General features: G+C 40.4%; 1 protein-coding gene across 1 annotated transcript; it reads left to right on the forward strand.

Moving 5' to 3' along the window:
* The first annotated feature begins 3,140 nt into the window (after positions 1-3,140).
* Positions 3,141-24,925, forward strand: BPHL (biphenyl hydrolase like). The gene is made up of 7 exons (XM_042461747.1): positions 3,141-3,312; positions 11,001-11,104; positions 14,557-14,723; positions 16,724-16,877; positions 17,549-17,680; positions 23,346-23,469; positions 24,562-24,925. Exons 1-7 carry the CDS (start codon positions 3,212-3,214, stop codon positions 24,647-24,649), a joined length of 870 nt encoding a protein of 289 aa, XP_042317681.1. The 5' UTR covers positions 3,141-3,211; the 3' UTR covers positions 24,650-24,925.
* Positions 24,926-25,383: the final 458 nt, after the last annotated feature.

The raw sequence follows: 25,383 nt of genomic DNA on the forward strand, positions 1-25,383 counted from the left end.
TCCCTCCTGAGTTTATTATAGGTATATTATAGGTAACAATGTCTGAAATATACTGTATACATGCATATTGATTTTTATAGAATAATTTTTTTTTCAGATACCATATATACTCAACTGTCAGTCAACCTCATGTATAAGTCGAGGACGGTTTTGGGGCCAAAATTATGGATTTTGATATGACATGTGGATAAGTCGAGGGTAAGATTTAGGGGCATATGACAAAGGATATAAAGGATAAAGCAAAGGAAAATGATGCCAAAGAACTTACAAAATTCCAGCAGGCATAACTGTTTGTGCTCACCCTAAAGGCTGGATGGATGAGGAGGGAACTATGGTAAATGGTGGCTATGTGGTGTGGGGGGCGGCGGGGTGAGGTAACCAGATGCAGGTGAGGCTAAAAATGTGCATATGTCAAAATGAATGTAAACAAAATGGCAACAGTGATTATAACCTTTAACTCTAACTCTGAGGGACACTAGTCAGATTGAGTCTACCCATCTGGAATGAAGTCTTCCTCTTTTCTTATTGCCCTCCACTTTACTAACATTATACAGCAGTTGTTTCTAGTGACTCCTTTCTTCTCACGATATGGCCCAAATATGACAACCTGTTTAGTCATTTTTGCTTCCAATGAGAGTTTGGGCCTGATCTGCTCTAGGACCCATCCGTTTGTTTTTTAGCAGTCCACAATATTCTCAGGACTCTTCTCAAATGAGTTGATTTTCTTCCTAACCACTTTCTTCACAGTCCAGCTCTCACAACCATACATGGAAATGGGAAATATGATAGTATGGACAATCTTTACTTTAGTACTTAACAATATATCTTTACAGTTCAGGATCTTGTCTAGTTCCTTCATAGCTGCCCTTCTAAGTCCTAGTCTTCTGATTCTTGACTGTAATCACTCTGATTGATGATTGAACCCAAGTGTGGAAAATCTTGAACTATTTCAATCTCTTCATTGTCTGTTTTAAAATCTGTGAATTTGAATAGACATAATGAGATATCTTGGAGATGAAGCCCGAGTCTAAATTGAAACAAAATAGTCATTTATGTTTCATATATACACTCGTCCCTCCATATTCACTGGGGTTAGGGGCACAAGACCTCTGAGAATGTGGAACAACCACAAATAACAAAAACACTATGCTTTTACCCAAGAGTAAAGTTGGTTAAAGTTGACCATAGAGTTGCTCTGGAGGACCTAGATATACCTAGAGAAAACATATTAATAAAATCTGTGAATAATCAAATCCACAAAAATCAAAGCCGCAAATGAGGAGAGACAAGTGTACTTTATACACACAGCCTGTAGGTTATCTGAGATATATATATATATATATATATATATATATATATATTGATATATTGATATATTGATATATATATATATCAATATATATATCAATATATATATTGCTCACTGAACCATCAGAAAGGAAAGGTGTCACTATCTCATGTGGACATTTTTGGAGTATTTCAGAATTCTGGATAAGAGATACTCAACCTGTACTGAATGTGGCCAAGACTTTCTTAAACCCACCATGAGCTGCATGAAGGGCTTTCTGTTGTCTGTCACCAGTGGTGTGTGAGAACTTTTCAATTAGAAGGAAAAATGAGGACACCTATCACCCAGCTTCATGTTTCATTGGTCCATTTGAGCTTAGCTTCAAGCCACATAGCATCTAAGGGTAGGGAGAGAGCTGAGTCATCCCGGCAACCATATATTATGGTGTGAGGTACACAAGCTGCAATGCAAAATACTGTACTTTGGGATGGCTTGGTTTTGAATGAGCAGGTTAGGCCCATTAGCTTTAAAATTTGCTCCCAAAAGAGAAGAAAACCACTGCAAGAACTGGTTTGTTAAAATGCACCAACACAGCTGCCTCCATTTTTAGATTCTTTTGAGACCTGGCTATGGGGTCTATCATGATTGCCGTTCAACTCCAAGCAGTCTTGGAGGAAATCTATTATCTAGATCCATTTCAAACTGGCTTTAGGGCAGGATACGGAGTTGAGACTGCCAAGGTCGCCTTTGTCAATGATCTCCATCTGGGAATTGACAGGGGAAGTGTGACCCTGTTGGTGCTTTTGGACTTCTCAGGAGCCTTCAGTACCATTGACCATGGTATCCTGGAACGCCTGAATTAGGAATCGGGGGCACTGTCCTCCAGTGGTTCCGTTCCTATCTCTCAGGCAAATTCCAGATGGTGATACTGGGAGACAGTTGCTCTTCTAGGAAAGAGCTAAAATCTGGCATTCGCCAGGGCGCTAATCCTGTCTCTCATGCTATTTAACATTTACATGAAGCCACTGGGCAAGATTATCTGGAGACATGGATAATACTATTATTAATAGTATGCTGATGACACCCAAACATGTATCTCCATGTCTCGGACCGCTGCAGTGACTAAGGAAGGCATTTCTCCTCTGAATGACTGTCTTAGGTCGGTAATAGACAGGATGAGGAAAAACAGACTCAAACAGTCCTGGGAAAAAAGAAGTACTCTCTATATAGGAACCCCCAAATCATCTCCAATAGATGATACCACAGCCAGGAGCACTTGCTATCAGTTGATATGCCAGTTGTGAGCCTACCTAGACCAAGGGGACCTAGAAGCAGTGGTACACGCACTGGTAACCTCTTGATTTCTGCAATGCGCCCTACATGGGGCTACCCTTGGGCCAAGTTCAGAAGCTTCAATTAGTTCAAAATATAGCAGCCAGACTGGTCACTGGGAAATCTAGGTTCAACCATATATAACACCTGTTTTAAACTCTCTGCACTGGCTGCCAATTAGCTTCTGCAAATCCTAGGCGTTTGGGGGAGTCGCTGGAGCTGAGAATTACAAAGACATCATGACACTGCAAATCCCAGGAGTTTGGGGGGAGGGAGGGAGGCACTACAGCTGAGAGTTATTAATACAGGAAACTGCAAATCCCAGGAGTTCAGGTTGAACAGACACATCCTCCTTTCCAGGACATGCCCATCATCATCATCATCATCATCATCATGTTCAAGCTTTGTTTATAGAGCAATATGTCTGGCATTAGCCCTAGTGCCGCCTCCTCCTCCTCCTCCTCCTCCTGCAGCCGTGCCCTTTGGTCTGGTGGCCTATTCCCTCCCGCAAGGCAGCAGGAGAGGCGGAGGAGGAAGGCGGGCCTAGGCCAGGGCCAGGGCCAGGCCAAGCAGAAGCAGAAGGGAAACAAAATGGCGGGAGCCGGAGGGCGATTAGGGAGGCTCCTCTCGCACCTCTCCCGCTCCTCCTCACTGAGGGCTGAAGCACTGCGGACCCCAGGGGCCTACTACAGGTAAAAGCCTCCTCAGGCCGGTAAAGGAGGAAGGAAGGGAAGCAAGAAAGACACTGCAGCAGCAACAAATGCTTTATTAACCATAAGGGGGGAGTAGGGGAAATGGCTGGTTCTTTCAGCTGCCTAGATTGCCGCACTAACTGCCTCTAAGCTATTCCACTTCTATTGCTCTAGCTGCCTCCTGTTGCATTCTGGAGTTTGTAGTCCAGCGAGGCCTAAGAGCTCTCTGGCTGAGGATTCTAAGCGCCTTTCCCTCAACTGCAAATCCCAGCATGCAACGGGAGGCAGCTAGAGCAGTTAAAGAAGACTAGCAGCACTCTAAGTAGATTGCCACATAAACCGTGTTGGCCATATAGCAAATCCAATACAGTAATATCCAAACAGTGACACCTTTATTGGGCCAACCTCAAACTGGATTATTTCTGCAGTGTGTTTTGGGACTGTGACTAACATCTTCAATTTCTTTCTCCTGTTTGCCTGATGAAGAAGCCGGTGTGACTTTGAAAGCTTGCAACATGTACTTGTGCATTTTGTTTGGTCCAATAAAGGTATCATTGTTTGGACATTATTAGATTACCACATTGCACTCTTATAGCGCTGCTATTTCCACTTTTAACTGCTCTGGCTGCCTCCCATTGCATTCTGGGATTTGGAGTTTCAAGAAGGCATTTAGAATCCTCATCCAGAGAGAGCTCTTAGGCCTCACTGAACTACAAGCCCCAAAATGCAACAAGAGGCAGGCAGAGCAGGAAAAGTGGAATACAGTAGCAGCAGTATAAGAGTGTAGTAGTGTGGCAATGGGGTACATTGTTATAGTGCTATTATTCCACTTTTTAACAGGTGTGGCTGCCCCTATGGAATTGTGGTTTTTGTAGTTTAGTGAAGCCTAAGAGTGCTTCCCCCAAATACAGCATAGATTACCACACTACCCTCTTATAGTGCTGCTGTTCCACTTTTACTGCTCTGGTTGCATTCTGAGGTTTGTAGTTCAGTGAGGACTAAGAGGTCTCTGGAGGAGGATTCTCAGTGCCCCTCTCTAAACTGCAAATCCCAGGATTCCACAGCCAGAGCAGTTAAAGTGCTTCTTCTGAAGAAATCTTGCCAAGAAAACCCCATGATAGGGTCACTTTAGGATTGCCCCAAACTGGAAACAACTTGAAGGCACACAGCAACAAGGCAAGCCTATCACGGGGGTTTCTTGGCAAGGTTTGTTCAGAGGGGGTTTGGCCATGTTTTCCTTTGAGGCTGAGAGAGTGTGACTCACCCTTGGGGTCCCATGGCTGGGCAGGGATTTGAAACCTGGTCTCTAAAGTCATAGAATGATAGAGCTGGAAGATACTTCCAAAGGTCATCCAGTCCAACCCCATTTTGCTGTGCAATAACACAGTCAAAGCATCACCGACAGATGGCCATTCAGCCTCTAGCAGACTCCATCTTTCTCCAAGAGTGTGTTCCACTGTCTTAACAGCTCTGACTATCAGGACATTCTTCCTAATGTTGAAGTGGAATCTCTTTTCCTCCAGCTTGAACTTTAATCCAGCACTGTAACCAGTAAGCCACCAGTTGCTGAAATGGAGCAGGGTTCAGGGAGCCAGGCTGTGCATGTGATGGTAGGGGGTCTGCAAGCACTAGTACTTTGGAGGATCAGGGGAACTGTTGTGGACAGTATCATACTACATTGCATTCCACTTTAATTTCCAGAACAACATTCTGTGGAATCCTGGGATTTGTAGTTTAGTGAAACCTAAGGGCTCTCTTTCTGAGTATTCTAAATGCCCCTTCTTAAACCACAAATCCCAGGATTACACATGAGGCAGCCGTAGCAGTAAAAGTGGAATAATAGCACTATAATAGCATAATGTGGCTGTCCGGAGTCCAAAGTGACTGCAGAGCTTAATCTTTTTATCACAAAAGGTGCAAAGTCCACAGTGGGGTTGATTGCAAAGGCACGGCTTCATTTTTGCTTTTTTAAATATGGCGCCTTGGACCAATTACTGCACAGTGCACAGTTGTCAGAATACAGGCTTTGAATAAAAGCTGTCGTAATACTGGTGGGAGGTTTATCATTTAAGGCCTAGTGACCTCCAGATGTTTTAAACAACAATTCCTGTTATTTCCAGTCATAATGGCTGGACTCGGATTGATGTAGTCCCCCACATTATGCCGCACTGCTCCCATGAGATAGATAATAGGAGCCACAAAGCTCCTGAACACTCAACATCCTTCCCACAACCAGCACCACTTTTTCTGAAAACTGTTTAAGAAAATGTAGATCTGGGCCAATCAGGGAATTTTTTTGACTAGGCTGCAGCCCTAATAACTAGCCATTGCAATTTGCCATAAAAAGAAAAGGACTGATGGATAACATGTGGGATGCAGTAGTTTAGTGGTTAAGACGCCAGTTCTGATGATCAGAAGATCAGAAGGCTGGCAGTTCAAGGTCCAGGTGCAGCATGATGGGATGAGCTTCTGTCACTAGTCCCAGTTTCTGCCAACCTAGCAGTTCAAAAGCATGCAAATGCAAGTAGATAACTAGGTACCATTTCTTAGTGGGAAAGTAACAGAATTGGGTGCAGTCATGCTGGCCACATGACCACCAGAGTCATGTACAGACACTGCCCCCTACAGTCGGTTACGACTAGACATTCATGTCAAGGGACTACCTTTACCTTTATACTGTATATGGATAACATTGTACAGTTGGCCCTTCTTATACAGTGGTACCTCGGGATACGAATTACCCAGCTTACGAATTTTTCGGGATACGAATAAATCCCATAGGGATTTATTGTTTCAGGTTACGAACGTTTTTTCGGGTTACGAAAAAACGCCGGCGCTGTTTTAAATGGAGCCGCGGCAGAGCCGCGGCTTTTTTTCCCATTAGCGCCTATGGCAATTCGGCTTACGAAGGTTTTTCGGGTTACGAAATTAGCCGCGGAACGAATTAATTTCGTAACCCGAGGGAGCACTGTATACGGATTTTTATACACAGTTTCAAGCATCCATGTTTAAAAATGTTCCAAAAAAGTATAAATTTCAAATATCAAACCTTGATTTTCCATTTTTTTTATAAGGGACACCATTTTGCTATGTCATTATATTTAATGCGACTTGAGCATCCATGGATTTTGTTATACATGGGGGATCTTGGAACCAAATCCCAGCGTATAACAAGAGTCCACTGTATAATTGCTCTCACCACTATTGCCATTACTAATAATAAAATATTATTTAGATAGGGACCAGACCTTTGGAAAGTTACGTTTTGGGGCTATTATTTCCAGGAAATGTACTTTCTGGAATAAAATTCACAGAAACCCTCAACCAGCAAAAAGCAAAATTTTCAAACTCTAGTATGAACAAGACAGATAACTAGAACAAAGGAAAATAGAGAGCAGACCATATTTTTGGGAAGGGACAATCACAACTCTGGTTCCATGCACACTACATCATTACAGCACTTTGATATCTCTTTAACTGCCAAGGCGGCCTCCTGTGGAATCCTGGTATTCTTAGTTTTATGAGTTACTTATAATTCTCTAGTGCAGTGGTTCCCAACCATTTGTTTTGGACTTCAGCTCCCAGAAACATCAGCCAATTTGGCCAACAGTCAGGAATTATGGGAGCTGAAGTCAAAAGCATCTGTTGGACCAAAGGTTGGGAACTGCTGCTCTAGTGCATTCCTTGGAATTGCAGCATATGAGCTCTCCAGCAAAGAATTCCCCAGCTGAGTATTTGAAATACTGTATCTCACAAAAACTGGGGAAGGCTATCATCACAGTCCCACTTCCTCATGTCTTTCCCTCTTACCCTGGGGGGGGGGGGGGGGGCAGGCTTTCCCCACATACCACATCAATTTTTGAGGAGGCACAGGCTACAGGGGAAAGGAACAGGAAGAATTGTGAGGATCCCTTTGCTCCAAAATGAGTTCCACTAAGTACTTTTCTGGATCTGGATTTTCCTGTTGATAATCTTTTCATCACTCAGGACATGTATGGGTTTTTTTGAGTCAGGTCATTTAGCAAAATAAAAACAGGATGCCATTTATTCTTCATTATTTCTGTTTATATCTTGTCTTTCTGCTAATTGGCACTCATGTCAGCCTGAAAATAACCACAACAATTAAAGTACAGTACCTATCAAAAACTCTAAAGGAAGAGTGACTGATAAATGGGTCTCTCTCACTCCTCTCCCAAATCTAAGTCCTGGATTAGTGTGTATGGAGGCCTCTCATCTCTTCAGATTATTAACCAATCTCCTAAAAAGCCAACAGGAACATTAGCAGAAAATGTAGTGAAAGATTTCTGATATATAAACAGGCATCACTTGCTAGCTCACCAGGGGCAAGTGCATCTGGTGAGCTGGACACCAGATGTGCCATAAATCCCAGCCCTTAATATCTCATTTCAGTTGCAGTTTTCAAGCTGATAAACAGCAGGAGTCCTTCTCTTATAGATGCAGGAGTTCCCAGTGTTTCTTACCTTCTCCACAGCCAATGCTAATGAGGAAGAACCTTGCGTCTCTGCCAAGCTTCTGTGCCTGTCAGATGACTGATCTTATAATTTGAGATGGAAATAACATTTAGGTGTATATGTGGTGGTTTTCAACTGTACAATATCCAAAGTTCTTTGTAAAGTGTACAGCATGTTAAAATATAAAATACATACAAACAATGAAATCAGTAGTTTATATAGCACCTAATAATTTATATTCTGTTAACAAGTAGTAGTGCAAGTTAGGGATGTTGCAGAAGGAGATATAGTGCACCTCCTTGCGTAATTTCCAAGTACCAGAGGACACTCCCATTTCTATTTAGTGGCCAAGGCTTGCCCAGGCATCATCAAGCTGCAGTTTTGTAGCCAGGAGAAAAGAGCAGCTGTCACCCTCTTGGATGTAGCATAATGATTAGGGATCTAGGAGAAGGGTGTTAGCTCTCCTCTCCCAGCTGCAGAACTGCAGCCAGCTGCTGCTTAGACTAAAATTCAGCCCTCCCTTCCAAGTCATTAAATGACCATGAGGACATACTCTGGTGCTTAGAAAATGCCTTCCATGAGGTGTGGAAGAGATAGCTATGGGGAACTATGGTATCAAGTATTGTATTCCACCAGCCTGATGTAGGATCACATTCAGTTAACCATGATAAAACCAGCAAAGTATGAAAACACTGCCACATATAAAATAAGCAGCAAAATAAAAGGCTACCGTGATTGAAAAGTGCTTCATGTTATTTTGTTCAGATCTTACAGAGGAGCATCCAGTCTCAGTAGATTATTTACTTTCTTGTTAAGTATAAAACTTTTTAATAATAGTAACATGACTTGCTAAAGATTTCACTGTAATTGATAGTGCTGAACATGAGCCATTTGTGTGGGAGAAGGATACAGATAAAACAGAGAGGAAGGATTGTGCTCAATAGTCCCACAATAGCACATTACTGTTTCCTAGGATCTTTTGTGTTGTTAAGGTCTGCACAACTGGTTGTATGAAAAGAACTACAATTTAATGTTCACGTAATGTAAACTGAAACTCATCCTGCCTACTCAGTCATATCATTGGAGTCTGGCTATTTAAGAGAGACTGAGAAGGATTGAATTGTGGTTATTCCAGTTCTCCTTGCAGATTAAGTATGAAGGGATATTTTTCTCTCTTGTTTATTCTGAATAAGAGTAGGGAATTTGCTGAACCTTAAAACAACAGACTTGTGCTGTGAGACCTATGGCAAATGTTGAGATAGCCTTATTTGCTTGTCTTTATTGTCCAGAAAGCACAGAAGCTCTCCCATCCCAAAATAGTGGTAAACCATCAAGTCATAAACCTTTCTTTCAATTTGTTAAAGCAACAACCTTAAAATATAATTAATGCTACAAAAGGATTCATCCACTATGTATGTTATGAACTTTGTAAGATGCAGGAAATTCCAGAACAGTCAAAATCCACTTCAGTGATGGCACTCTTCATCAAAGTAATGCATGGTATATAGTCATGGTTTAAATGTTGGACTATGACTCAGGAGATCAGGGTTTGATTCCCTGCTCAGCCATGGAATTGTGTTGGACTAAGACTCAGGAGATCAGGGTTGGTCTATGTTGTTAAATATTGTTAAATGTTGGACTATGACTCAGGAGATCAGGGTTTGATTCCCCGCTCAGCCATCCTTCTGTGGATGAACCTGGGTCACACACTCTCAACCCCAGAAAACCCCAGGATAAGATCACTTTAGGGTCGCTGTAAGTTGGAAACAACTTAGGCACACAACAGCAGCAACAAAACCCTTTAATACTTTATTATAATTACCCAACAGTAGGCCTGGGCAACTTTGCCAGGTCTGGGAACCAATTACATACTGCTTGGACACCTCCACAGTCTGCTTAGACTATTCCCCCTCCTCCCCTAAAAAAAACCAAGAAGTAGAAGTCCACTTACAATTTTGAAATTTTTGATCTTAAAATTTAACATTAAATGCTACCTATTTAGGGCCAGTATGGTGTAGTGGTTTGGGCATTGGACTAGGGCACTGGGAGACCAGGGTTCAATTACCAGTTCAGTCATGTAAACCAACTGAGTGACCTTGGGCAAGCCACACTCTCACAGCCTCAGAATTTGTGACTTGATCACTGAACTGAGAGGTAGCCACATCCCAGCACACATATAGATCTTCAGAATGAAGACTGAGGGCCCGAACAGACAGGTCAAAATAAAGCAGCTTTGGGTCACTTTGGAGGTATGCAGTTTAAATGACACTCGCATCTTAAGAGGCCAGAAGCTGCACCAAAGCTGCATTTCAGTCCTTTGGCATGGCTTCCGGCCTCTTAGGATGCATGCATAATTTAAACAGCACACATTCAAAGTGGTCTAAAGCAGCTTTATTTTGGTTTGTATGTTTGGGCCCTGAGTTAGCCCTTAATGATTAATCAAAAGGGCTCTTGTAGCTTCTTAGCTCTTTTGAGCTATGGTGCCAAACATAGGGTGTATCCATACTGCAGAATTTAAGCAGTTTGACCCCACTTTAACTGCCACAGCTCTAGCCTATAGAAGCCTGAGATTTGTAGTTTGCTGAGGCACCAGAGCTCTCTTGACAGGCCAGGCTGAATATCTCACCAAATTATAAATCCTAGGATTCTCTAAAATAGTCTGCAGTGTGGATACATTGTCAATGAATCACAATCTCAAATCACAAAAATGCACACACCATGGAGAAAATCCACATAGCCCTTAAGCTTGGAATGAGTTGGTTAGCTGTTACTTTGGTTTATTCATTTTGCGGATGGAGAGCTGATTCTGGGATTTTAAAAAATAATTGTAATTTTTAAAAAAATTGAAGGTAACTTGTTGTGAATACATACTAACAGTTAGTATAACAAATTCTATAAAATTCACTGCAGTGATTAATGTCATTGATTAATGTGCATATCAGCATTAACATGTTACCATTACTCCTAAGTCTCCCATGTTCATTTAGACTCTCTTGCTAACTGCTCCCCATTGCTCTTGTTTAAACTGAGGCTCTTTTTAGCAAACAGATCATCTTGGGCTCTGAGCATTTGTGCACTCCCCTCATACACTCATGTGTTTCTTATATCAGTTGCAGTCAACATCTATACAGCCAATAACTACCCATTTTGTTAAATCACTTCAGTGCAGTAAAGCTAAAATTGTGAATTTTTCTTTGGGGGGATTTTTTTTTCTAGCACAGCAGTAGCCGCAGCAAAAGTTGAAGTGAATGGCAATCATTTGCACTATCAGCAGACAGGAGATGGAAACCATGTTGTCCTGCTACTCCCTGGCATGTTAGGTTTGTACCTTTTGTTTTATGTACGGTTTATCAGTGGCTTTCTTTTCTTGAACTACCGTAGGATGCACTCGAAAATCTCATAGTTCCTAGTATATCACAGTTTGGCAACATTTTAGAGTAACAGTGTAGGGAACAAATTCTGTATTACATATGTTTCAAAAGCATTAGTAGACTTTTTTTAAAAAAAAAATGAGAATTGAGACTGAAAATTAATTGTTTTTATGAAAGCAGAAAGGAATTTGATAGAAGCATTGCTTTCCATTGTGGAGATACTTTTTTCTTCTGTATCTACTAGTAAAACAGATTTTTGAGGTGATCCAAAATCCTGACAGACCTGTTTACCAGAAGTGAAAGGGGATGGTGGTGAATGCATGCAGAAAAACCAGCAGCACTTAATGCCAAAGCACCTCTCAGAAACATTATCTGCCTCTTGCCTTATTTTACATAGCCTCCTGTTTGGCATTCCCAGTGATGAGATTCAAACAGGAATGTATGTTTGGCCCACTTTACCAATTTTACTTATTTATTTATTGGTAGTGGCACAAAGATGGTAATGGATAAAGAAATGGATGCGGACATGATAGGTGCTTCATTTTAACTTGCTCGGAGCAACATTTTAGGACAGCAGGCAACACACTTGTATGCTATACTGTGTGTCTCCAAGTCACTTCCGACTTATGGTGACACGAATGTGACCCTATAATGAGTTTTTCTTGGCAGGTTTCTCCAGAGGGGGTTTGCCATTGTTATTCTCAGAGGCTGAGAGAATTTGCCTTGCCCAAGGTTACATTTCCATCTTGCACTGCCACAGGAGAAATGAATATACAGGATTAGCCTAGATGGTGTTACATTAAATGTAGCTGATTCTTCTAGAAGAGCAAAATGGCAACCTGTTTTTTATTCCATTTCCCTCCTTTAAAAACCATCCCAAATTGGATGAACTGAAGCATGGTTCAAGGCCTTGCGCTTTATGGCTGATTAGAGGTTTTGTCCCAGGTCCCCTTGGCCTAGATCTGACCATGATACTACACTTTAGGGACCATAGAGTAGGAAGGGGTCTCATGGGCTATTGAATCCAGCCCCCTGTTTAGTGCAGGATTTCCAGTTAAAGCATCCCTAGCAGATAGCTCTCCAGCCTCTTCTTGAAGACGTCCAAAGAAGGAGACTCCACCAATTCTCTAGACCAGCGGTTTTTAACCTGTGGGTCACGACCCCTTTTGGAGTTGAACGACCCTTTCACACATTTTTAATTACAGTTATGAAGTAGAAACAAAAATAATTTTATGGGTGGGAGTCATCACATGTGACATTAAGAAGGTTGAGAGCCACTGCTCTAGACAGTTGATTCCATTGCTGAGCCGCTCTTACTGTTAAGAAGTACTGTCTAATGTTCAGTTGAAAACTACCCTTTTGTAACTTAAAACCATTAGACCTGGTTTTACCCTCTAGGACAGCCGAGAACAGACCTGCTCCGTCTTCCCTGTGGCAGCCCTTGAGGTATTTAATAGAATCATAGGGCAATCAAAATGGCGAAGGGTCTGGAAACCATGCCCTATGAGGAGTGGCTTAGGGAGCCTGGAGAAGAGAATGTTAAGAGATGACATGCTAGCTATGTTTAAATATTTGAAAGAATGTCATATTGAGGATGGAGCAAGCTTCTTTCCTGCTGCTTCAGAAACTAGGATACATAGCAATGGATTCAAGCTACACAAAAAGATATGTCACCTCAAAATTAGGAGGAACTTCCTGACTGTAAGAGCTGTTCAGTAGTGGAACATGCTGGCTTAGAGAGTGGTAAAGCCTCCTCCTTTGGAAGTTTTAAACAGAGGCTGGATGACCATCTGTCAGGAGTGCTTTGGTTGTGTATTCATATGAACAGGGCAATGGAATTAATGGCCTTGTGGCCTCTTCCAGCTCTGTGATTCTTTGATTCTGAAGAGTTGGAAGAAATCACAAGGGCCATCTGACCGATGCAACCATCTGCCATGCAATCATGTCACCCCTCAGTCTTCTCACCAAGCTGAACATGTCCAATTTCTGCAGTCTTTCCTCTAACCTTTTTAAAATGTGCTCAAAGTGTACAACTAAGGCCCCCTCCTGTCCCCCCACTTTCACTAGAACCTTGATATTTATCAGTTGGATTTTAGTTAAAATAGTGGTTCAAAACAGAATAAGTAAATAACAGAATATCTCTGAGCAGATGGCTGATATCAAAATCTATTTTCATTTTATGGTCCTTTTACAAAAAAATCCACTTGCAGTTTTCCGCCCAGGTTTGCTTCATTTCAATATGCATGCTTTAGGTGGGAAAGATCAGAGTAATAAACTGTCCTCAGACAGTTAACTGTTCATTCGAGTAAGCTTTTCCAACTATTTGTTAAAGTATCTTTAACTCTAGCTGAATAGTGTATCAACAGAACATTCAAACATGACCCATTTTATGGTGCTATATCCTTTGATCATAATATACCTTCGCATATTTCAAAACAAATTGGGGGAGGAGGTAGAGAAGGAACCAAATTCAGGCCAAACTCTTTACATATTAAAAATCTAAAATGTTGTTTCAACTTATTCATACTAGCACATCCAAATAGCAAGCTATGAAAGGTCTTGTTTATGTTCAGTGATGCTAATGTTTGTTCTCTGTTAAAGTAGTATAATAATGGTAAAAATACTTTTAAGTGTTTACCTTATATAAATGATATTTAAAGGAGTGTGTGCATGTGGCCATGATCCATTTAGAGACCACCTGTCTGATTGAAGATATTCATACAGTATGTATCCTAAAGAATTCGCCCCATATATAAAAATGCATTAGAACTTGTGATAATTGTCAGTGACTCATCATTAACTCCCTCTCCAATTTGTCATTTACCAAGGAATCTATAGGATTCACACCAAGGATATAGACAGAGCCCGGTAACATCTGTTTTTTTATATATTTTTAAAAATGGAGGGCTCAACCATAGTTTGTTTTTCTAACCCAGCTGTTGTGGGGACAATTTTAGGTGCACCCTGAAACTATCCCAGCACTTAGCAGGGTGCAACTAAAATTTCTGCATTCTCTTTCCACATTCTTTCTGAAGTATGTGACTAAAGGCAGATTTCATTGCTTTAACATCAGCCAGGTGGTGGTTTTGTGTGTGCTTTTTTTAAAAAATCCCTTCCCCATTAGTTTGTGCCACAACTCAGAAGCTTGCATTTTGCTTTGTAACATATTGTTAAACTGAATAGAGGTGATAGAATAATGTTAACCCTTGACAGGGATACATACCATTGTGTCCAGCTAATAACTCCTTCAGAAAAGATAGAAAGTCACAAGAGGATTGATAGTAACTATAGGCCTGAGTTTTCCTTTTAGATATATTGCATGCATAAATGTTTTATCTCGCCTGTGATGGTAATGGGACTGAGAGATAGCCCTCTCCTGATGACTTTCTTGTTTTTTTTAGGAAGTGGCCAGACTGATTTTGGACCACAGCTGAAGACTATGAACAAACAGCTCTTCACACTAGTAGCTTGGGATCCAAGGGGATATGGAAAGTCTATCCCCCCAGTTCGAGACTTTCCTCTAGATTTTTTTGAAAGAGATGCCAAAGATGCTGTTGACCTGATGCAGGTAAATCTTTTCTATGCTAAGAGACCGTTGATGTGAAATACTGATAAACTGTTACATTTTATTTTGTCAGGGTTTTTACTCAGCATTATCCATGGGAATAAATAAACAACACGTTTAACCACAGAGCATGGCTTGGAAATTTTGTAAGAATTAGGAACTATACACTGAGAGCCAGCATGGTATAGTGGTTTGAGCATTGGGCTAGGACTCTGAGAGACCAGAGTTTCAATCATGCTTGGCCAAGGAAATCTACTGGGTTACTTTGGGCAAGTCACACACTCTCAGCCCTAGAAAACCCTATTTTAAAACCCCAGCCATAGGGTTGTCATAAGTCAGAAATGACTTGCAGGCACATAACAAACACAACAATATGCAATACATCTAGCAGTTAGGGGTATCTGGAACATGGTATGGAATTCTGGGACTTGTTGTTTGTTGTGGCACCAGAGCCCTCTGAGAGACAAAGTTAAATGTCTCACAAAACTACAATTCCCAGAATTGCATAGTATTCAGCCATGGCAGTTAAAGTGGTGTCAACCTGCATTATTTCTGCAGTGCGGATGCAGCTTGAGACAAAATGTAAGCATGTGACAATAACATCGTCACTTTTCTTCTCCTCTCTGATTTTTAAACATCTTTTACCTGATGAAGAAGTCAGTGGCCATTCAAATAAATAACTTTACTAGCAGGTCTAAAGTTTATTAACTTTTGGTAGGATGAAAGAACAACTCAGAGAGCCAAGGAAGCATTTGCACAGTCAGTAGTAGCTGCACTCATTCCTAGAGAAGTCAGATTACATCCTGTTTGGACTACTGAAACATATTCTATATGGGGCCACTTTTGGAAACTGTTCAGAAATTTGAACACATTGAAAATACTGACTGGGGCCAGTTACAAAGAACATATAATTCCCCTGTTGAAACAGCTTTACTGATTACTGGCTCATTTCCAGGCACAATTAAAACTGTTGATTATGACCAATAAAGCCTTATATGGTTTAGGTCCAGACTATCCGAAAGATCATATCTCCTTATATGAACTTTCCAGAGTCATAAGATCATCAGGAGAGGGCTATCTCTCAGTCCCATTACCATCACAAGCCTGCCTGGTGAGGACATGGAAAAGAGCTTTCTTGGTGGTTGCTCCCAGGCTCTGGAAGGCAAAGACCTTCCTATTCAAGCAGTCTGTTAATAATTTAACTGGTTGTGAGGAATCATTTTTATGAGGTATGACTGTTGTATGTTTAACTTTTAGCTTTGTTCTGTTTATAAATGCTTTTACACTTTGTAAAATATAATGCCTTTTTAAAATGATTACGTGTTTAATTGTGTTTTAACTTAATTCTTGTGAGGTTTTTAGCTCTTTAAAATTTTTTAGTACTTTTGTAAACCACCTTGAGTCTCATTCTAGAATAAAGGAGGGATATAAAGAAAAGAAAAGAACACAAAATAATTTCTGCCTTCCACAATGGGCACAGATATGCATATGGGAAATGAAAACATGCTAGCAAACCTTTTCCATCACCAACTCCACTAATTTTCTGCTAGACTCAGCCTGGTACTTACCACCATGTTTGGCTGTTGCTGGAAATGAGATGCTTTTCTGTGCTTCACACAGAACAGGAATAGGTAAAATGTATCCTGTGATGAGCATGCAGCATCCAGAGTCATTTTTATGGCCCCAGAATCAAATTGGGGGGAAAATTGAAAAACAAAGGTAGAATATGTAGGCTGTTTTCCTTCAGAGCACAGAGGAACAAGAGAACATACTAATGGGAAGGCTAACAGTCAGAAATTGTATTCTCTTTTGGTAAATTGCTAGTTTCAGCCAGGGCCATACATGTAAGGCAAATTTCAATGGACACTACGCTTTGATAACCATTAAATCTCCTTGATCTTTCAAAATGGAAGCATTCTTTCTGAACAGACATCTCTCTTCAGGTAAAACCATTCAGCAGTGAAACTCGGTTATTTTTGTTCTGTTTCTGTGTTTTAAATAAGGCACTGAAGTTCAAGAAGTTCTCTTTGCTGGGGTGGAGTGATGGTGGGATAACTGCACTCATTGCTGCTGCAAAATATCCAGATCTTATCCACAAAATGGTGGTTTGGGGAGCCAATTCCAGTGTTACAGAGGAGGATGTGAAACTTTACAATGGTAAGTATCAGATGAAAGCAATGTCCCTAGTTTTCTTCTGTAAAGATTTCAAAAAATGAAGTAACATTGACAAAAGAATTCACCTTTTCATCGTGTTCATTAGAATACATTATGGAAAATGATGCATTCATCTTAATGCTTCCAAATAACATTGTAATAATTATATAAGCGATTGCCTGTTTTGTGCCTTTAAATTGTTTCTGACTTATGGCATCCCTAAGGTTTTTCATGGGGTCTTCTTGGCGAGATGTGTTTAGAGGGGGTTTGTCATTGCCTTCCTCTGAGGCTGAGAGTGACTTGCCTAAGGTCACCCAGTCGATTTCCATGGCCAAGGAGGAAATCGAATCCTGGTCTGTCAAAGTCCTAGTCCAACACTCAAATGACTACATGTTGGCTTTATATAAATGATAATCATATTATATTAGAATATTACATACATAAATGTATTATTATTATTATTATTATTATTGTAAATCATTAATATATTTGATGAATTGAATTTTTGAATAATAATATTATTATACTATTTGCTTCAGTTAGTTTAGCTTAAGATGTAAAATGTGGTTTCAAAATGGCCATTTTACACCCAAATACCATGTCATAGATACTATACTGTATCTTTGACAGTGTTGAAAAAGCTTTTAATATGTATGTTTAACTTCATTATCTAGGTATCCGAGATATTTCAAAATGGAGTGAAAGAGTTAGAAAGCCAATGGAAGAAATGTATGGACATGAATACCTGAGCAAAACCTGTGCAGCCTGGGTGGATGGGATTTCCCAGTTCATACACCAGCCAAATGGTAAGAAAAGAAACCAGGAGGGATAAGGTGTAAGTTCACTCCAAATTTTTGTTATTGTTAATTCCACTGTTGCCCTCTAAATAATATTGATATGCTTCATATATGCATATACTTTCTTCCCAAAGTAATTCATCTTAATTAATGCTGAATATGCATATCTGTATCCTCCCCCACCCTGATAAAAATGGGTGTGAAATGTTCAGGAAAAGATATGCAGTTGGTAGAAGGCAAGGGAGATGGGCTTGGAGTCCAGGCTGTATTGTAGCTGCCTTAATAGGAATATGAAGTGAACATTGAAGTCAGACCAAATGTAGTCAAGAGGTTTGGCCCTACCGTTTGGCAGAATGAGCCAACTGCCTCAGACAGGTGATATTAGGAGGTGCCAGTGGCAACTTCTCAACTATCTTGTGCGCTTGGAGGTGATACAGAAATACTTGAAATAAATAAATTTTCTTGACAAGATTTTTTCAAAAGAGGTTTTGCATTGTGAAAGGTCTGAAAAAGTCAAGTGGAGGAAAGAAAGGGAGTACATCTACAGTGTAGAAATAATGCAGTTTGACATCACGTTAAGTGCTGTAGCTCCAGCTTATGAAATCCTGAGATTTGTAGTTTTATCAAGTCTTTAGCCTTTCCTGCCAAGGAATGCTGGTGGCTAAAAAAACTACAAATCCCAGGAGCCATGGCAGTTAAAGGTACTTCTTGGAGTATATGTACCCTGGAAGAAAGGAATAGCCTGCCTGCCTGCCTTCCTGCCTGCCTTCCTTCCTGCCTTCCTTCCTTCTCTCCCTCCCTACTGAGTCATCACTATCTTTGTTGAATGCTTCAATGTTTAAAAATACAGTCTTCCAGAGTTAAGGCCCTTGTGCTGTGACAGTTGTGCTGTTGAAAGAATGGTGGCAGGTGGAGCTTTTTCCCACTCTGACAATAATCCGCACCTGCCGACATTCCCTCTTCTACACAATCCTTAAAGACACTAAAGCCCTCAGACTGCAAAGGGCCTGTAGCATTCATTTGCTGGGAGCCAAAAACCACAGAAGCACAGGAGATACTGTTAGACTTGAACTGAGGAAACACAGGTTCAGATTTCCATTTTTGTCAGAAGCTTACTAAATGGTCTCAAGCCACAGATTTATAAAAGTTAAACCAGAACTTGGGAAATGTTGCTCTTTCTTTTCTTTTCTTTTCCTTTCCTTTTTCTTTTTGACTACAACACTCAGTATCTCCCAGCCAGAATGGCCAGTGGGAGTTTTCCAAAACAGTAACTTGTCCAGGCTCACAGCATAGTCTCCTTTCAGGTGAAGTTGAAGTTATAATACAGTTCTTTTAAAAAATGTACTTGGGAGCCCAAAGGGCTGAAGAAATGGGATGCAGATATCTTAAATAAAGTTCGATAATGACAACCTGTGGCAGCAAGTAATTTAATTTATGGTAGAACATAGGTGAAGCTTTCCCTTTATATTGGCCGTGGTTAAACTAATATAAATAATATATTCAAGGATTCACTAATAGTTCTTTGCTTAGCGAAGTGAGACTAAGTGCAGAAACATTTCCCTGAATTGTGTCCTGTTTTGTTCAAACATTTGTCCTACCTACAAGACAGCCTCCACCAATTTGGTACCCTCCAAATATTTTGAACTGCATCTCCCAGCACTCCTGAGCTGAGAGGTCTTGGAAACTAAGCAGGGCTGGCCCTGGTTAATACTTGGATGGAAGATCACCAATGAATACCAGTTGCTGCAAGCTGTATTTCAGAGGAAGGTACTGGCAAAACCTCCTTGTCTAAGAAAACCCTGTGAAATTCATAGGATCACCAGAAGTCAACAGGCAACTTGAAAGTGCATAAACATACACAAATACAAATATCACGGTTAGCATCAGTGCATAGGATTCAAAGACATAGACATGTTAGTCTGTGGAATCAGAGTGCAAAGGGGTCTTGTATCACCTTTGAAACCAACTGAAAGAAGCGTGAGCCTTTGTAGACTTCAGTTTCTTCTTCAGATGTATCTTTGTTCTTGGAATTTTTTTGATTCATCAAAATGCTGGCTGATCCTGTTGTAGATTTTTGTTAGGTAAAAACCAGGTAAAATTTTAGCCAAAGCTGCCTTCAGAATTGCACTGGCAATTCATATGCAAATAAACAGGAGTTTCAACACTTCTGAAACATAACCCATAACCTTTGAGCTGCTAAAATTAATACATTCCTGTAGTTTTTAAGTAAGCAAGCTTGTTTAAAAGTCTGGGAGGGAAAGGACACACACGAATTGCTTATGTCCTGTGTTTTCTCCTTGTTCCAATTTAAACACAAATTAATTTTCCCTGCTTATACTTTACAGGCCAAGTCAATCATTACCTGTTCTAGTTAAAAAGCAATAACTGTCCAAGACTAATTCCTGCATTTTCCACCAAGGACCTCAAAGGTGCCTTCTGAATGGTAAATGCTTTTCACCTTATCAAGGACAGAAAGGTTAAATTAGTTAGGGCACAACATTGACATCAACAATAGGAAGTGAGTTCAGCAATCTTAAATGCTAGCCACTGCTTTGATGTCTTGACAATTCTCATTATGACCAGATAAACCTTGCAGAAATAACTTTGCATGTTAGTTCCTTTGGATAAGATGACTAATCCTGATCTGCAGTGATTTTGAACATGAAAATAAAACATTGTACTCATGGCACAAAAAGTTAAAAACAAAAAGTGCATTTCAAACTCGTGTTATTATTTTTTATTGTGTGTATGTCTATATCTAGATATGTGTGTACACACATACTGCTATTCCACACAAGAGAATAAAAAGTACTGTACTGTATACAGTATTCAACTTTTTTTATTAAAAAATAAGTTTCTAGTCATCACATTGTGAATGTATGCTTATAATTGTATGCTTTCAGGAGCAGGTAAAACATTTGTGTGCTGTCAGGCTTTTTCAAACTTAGAGTTGGCCTTTTAAATGCTGTGCAATTCAGATTTTAAGGCTTGTGTATAGTTATAGTTTTAATACATTTTAATATTTCAAATGTTTAATATTTTTATTTTTATAAACTGTTTTTAAACTTTTTATTTATACTTTTTAATACTTTTGTATTGTTTTTAATTTGTTGTAAGCCAACTTAAGTCCCTATATTGGGAAAAAGGTGAGGTAATCATTATCATCATCATCAACAACAAAAACGTATGATAAAATGTCAGACTAGAACAGCCACTGAAAAACATTCCAGGGTTTTGCTTGTGGCTGCTACCCATAATTAGAAGGAACATAATAAGTTATGAAACAGGAGAACATTCAGAATAAATTAGGTATGCTGTGGACCGAAACAAATGGTCACAAAGGGGTGGCCTGAAGTTGTCCCTGCTGAAGATGCCTCGGGACCATGGCAAACACATGCTGTGGTCCTGAAGGTGCCCTCCGCTACTGGCCCCAACTAGGAGCGTAAAAGACCTGCTCCTTTTGGGGCTGCTTTTGGGCTGCCTTAGGCAGTCCTAGCACAACCCCCAGGTAGCTTCTGAGTCTTCTGGGGGTGTGTCAAAACGGCATGCCCCCGGAGCAGCTTGAAGCCGCCCCCATGTGATCGGCTGTTTTGCCCCAGGGTGGCTTCCAGGCATCTTGGGAGCATGCATCATCAAAACGCCATGCCCTCAAGCTGCCCAGAAGCCAGCTTTACCCGCCAATCTGTTCAGGCCCTATGTTAAACAAATTTGCATAGTTTGGTCAGAAAATTAGAATCATAGAATCATAGAGTTGGAAGAGACCACAAGGGCCATCCAGTCCAACCACCTGCCATGCAGGAACTCTCAATCAAAGCATACCCGACAGATGGCCCTCCAGCCTCTGTTTAAAGACCTTCAAAGAAGGAGACTGCACCACACTCCAAGGGAATGTGTTCCACTGTCGAACAGTCCTTACTGTCAGGAAGTTCCTCATGTTGAGGTGGAATCTCTTTTCCTGTAACTTGCATCCATTGTTCCGGGTCCTGTTTTCTGGAGTCATAGTGCAGATCTAATAAATTATTACAAACACCTCCACAGGAGAATGGAACACATGAATGTAGAGGTGATAACAATCAGCAAAACTCAAGGAACCCTTATCATGAGGACTCAAGCTTCTGCAGACTAGTCTGGAAATACTCTCAGATTCTATCAAACAACAATTTTTAAAGCCAGAAAACATAACTGTTTCACTTCCCTTGCAGTTCAGTACTACTATATAGTTTTGTGGTTGTTTTTTTAAAAACGAGTACAGGCATAATTCTGTTAACAATGTCTCTTGACAAAGAAATACAGTGGTGCCTCGGGTTACGAAATTAATTCGTTCCGCGGCTAATTTCGTAACCCGAAAAACCTTCGTAACCCGAATTGCCATAGGCGCTAATGGAGAAAAAAGCCGCGGCTCTGCCGCGGCTCCATTTAAACAGCGCCGGCGTTTTTTCGTAACCCGAAAAAACGTTCGTAACCCGAAACAATAAATCCCTATGGGATTTTTTCGTATCCCGAAAAATTCGTAAGCTGGGTAATTCGTATCCCGAGGTACCACTGTATCCACCCAACCCCCTTTCTTCCTTATACTCTGTCTATCTGCAAGTTTTTTTTGGCAGCATTGATACTAAGCGAATAGTGAAAGAGGGCTGGAAAAACACAGACTTTAGTGGTGTGTTGTTGCAGCTTGTATGTGGTAAGCAATGCAATAAAAATATATTGAGCTGGAAAAGAGCAGGTTTCTACTCTAACCAATTCTGTTGTAGCTATGTGTGCCTCCCTACCAGCAAGGTGAACAGCAGCTGACTCCAGAACCCCTTACTGAGCATGCATGAACAGCAAAAAGAGAGAAAGGGAAAGTAGATAAGCCCTAAAAGTACCAGATCTTGTCTGATTTTGGAAGTTAAGCAGGGTCAGCCCTGGTTAGTACTTGGATGGGAGATTGCCAATGAATACCAGGTGCTGTGGGCTATATTTCAGAGGAACTGGCAAAACCATCTCTGACTATTCCTTGCCTAAGAAAACCCTAGAAAATTCATGGGGTCACCATATGTCAACAGCCTACTTAAAGACTCATACATATATATAGTCGTCCCTTCATATCTGTGGGGATCTGCGAATATCAAAATGTCCCATTGTTTCCTATGATGGCACAATGTGCATGTGGGTTTTATGTGCCATGTGCACACATATCCATTAAAAACAACAGGGTTTGTCATCTGCAGAAACTCAAATCTGCGGAGGCAAGCCCATGGATAAGAAGAGCCCACTACACACACGCACACAAGCCTGCTTCACAATCTTCACCTAGCTTGTTAAAAAGAGATCTATACACTTGGCCATCAAAAATGGAAATTAAAAGAAAAGTGGAAGTTGCTGAAAGAAATAGTCAGCCCTGAATTCACTTTGGAAAAAGACTTCATGTGCTCCCTAGTGTTTTTACTTATATGCAAGGCTTATCTGACCTGATTGTTTCTTTTTGCATATGCATATTGTTAGTTTGAATGAAACATTTGCTGAAACATATTAACAGCTCTTCTTTTTTGTGGTGTTGGATCCTATCCCTGCCTTTCCCATGTTATTTCCGCCTTTGGTACCAGTTTCTGTTAAAGATGTAATACCCAAGACCCCATCTGCTTTGTTAACTGGTATACCTGTACATATTTCTCTCTTTTTCTCACACTCCCAGGTAGCATCTGTCAGTCTTTACTGCCTCATATTAAGTGCCCAACCTTAATAATACATGGTGAGAAAGATCCGTTGGTACCACGTGCTCACCCAGAGTATCTTCACAAGCATATCACAGATTCACAGTAAGTCACTTTAAAAAAATCTGGAATGAACTAAATATTTAATTAAACTGACATTTTTTGGATGAAGCAGTTTTGTTGGCTACTTCAGATGACGTAACCACTGGAATGTTTCAACATTTAGTACAGCTACATGGGGTAGTGGTAGGGTGGGCACCTTATAGCTCTTTCAGTTATGTTAGACTGCAGCTTCCATCAACCCTAGCCAGCATTCAGTGGCGATTGGAGTTACAGTCCAAACAATAGCTTTAGGGCCACATGTTGTTCATACCACCAGTACCTAAATGCTCAAAAGGAAGCAGGTCCTTAATGTAGTGTGGGAAGGACTGATATTAATCAGGATCTATTTCTGCACATAATCTCAAACTGTACCTTTCCCAAAACAGCAGAAGTTCCATTTGGTTCTGCTGTCTTTGCTGATGCACCTGGAGTTAGTCAACAGCATGCTATGAAACTCCAACTACCTTTATTCCCATGCCATCAGGAACGTAGTATTGTCAGTGAAGAATTATTTCTCAATCTCTAAATCTTATGTGAAAGTCTGGAGTGCCTACTACAAAACATTGCTCTCAATTAACATTTTGGTGTTCCAGCAGTAATTAGCACAACAGTGTTGTCATTGTTCAAATAAGCTGCTCCTGCCCCCTAATAAAACCAAAGCTGGAATTCCAAGGCCAGTTGATATAAACAATTTCCATGTCATTTTTAAAAAGAGAAATGAAGGGGGGCTTATTTGTCTCTAGCTGACCTGGACAATACAACTAGTAAGTAGAAGACTTAGGCATTGTACATCTTGACTTTGGTGATGAGCAGGAAAATGTCTTGAGCCAGTCTTGTTAACTTACAGTCAAGTAGACCCACTGAAAGCCTAGCCAATCCAATACAACTGTTTCAGTTGGGACTAGCCACTGAATTTAGGTCTGATTTCCACATTAAAATAATGTATACTGATTTCATTTCTATTATGGTAACCTGGTTTCATCATCAGATTGGTTTCTGAATTGTAATGCAGTAGTATAATGAGTATGTATGCCAGAAATGTCCATAGGTTCTCTGCACTCTGAAACTTACTCAGCACTTCACTTGCCTTTGCAGGTTATATTTTGTGCCTGAAGGAAAACATAATTTGCATCTACGCTTTGCAGAAGAATTTAACAGAGTGGTGGAAAAGTTTCTTCTATAAAATTGCCAAGTTGGCCTGGGGTTAAGAGGCTAGATCTCATGACAACACTGCCTGGCCGGGAGTGCAACCTACACCCCAAGTTTTCTTTCTACAAGTGTTGCTACTTAATACATACCAGACAAGCATTTGTTTCTTCACTGTTAATCACTGGACTGATATCACTTAACTAGTAGCAATGAGTGGGAGAAAAAGGGAATGAAATTTCTTTTTGTTCTTTACTTATTGTCCCCAAATTATAATATAACCATATTCCAATAGTTTTTCTATGTGAAGAAATACTGGGTTTTTTTTTCTATACTTACTGTCTAGAAATTTTAGTTTAAAAATTGACCCTAAAAACTTGAGTTGACTTATCTACAGGTCAATGTAAGTACTGTATTTTAATTCTTATATATATGAAAGAGTTTTATACACACACACATACACACATATAAGAGTTGCCTGGTGAAAGGCAAGAGTGTAATCTGTCCTTGAAGCACCAACTTTCCTCTACTCTCTCATCCATCCAGCCTTTAGCGCAAGTACAAAAAGTGATGCCTGCTGGGATTTTGTACATTTTTTTGGCATTGTTTCCCTTTGCTTCATTTTTTTAGATCCATTGTTGCATGCCTCTAAGTTTTACCTTCAACTTCTCCATGGGTCATATCAAAATCCATAATTTTGGCCCCAAAACCTGCCCTTGACTTATACAAGAGGTCAATTTGTAGTCGAGTATATATGGTATATTAAATGAG

The sequence above is a fragment of the Sceloporus undulatus genome, chromosome 4 (assembly GCF_019175285.1).
Source record: "Sceloporus undulatus isolate JIND9_A2432 ecotype Alabama chromosome 4, SceUnd_v1.1, whole genome shotgun sequence".
NCBI classification, from domain to species: Eukaryota; Metazoa; Chordata; class Lepidosauria; order Squamata; family Phrynosomatidae; genus Sceloporus; species Sceloporus undulatus.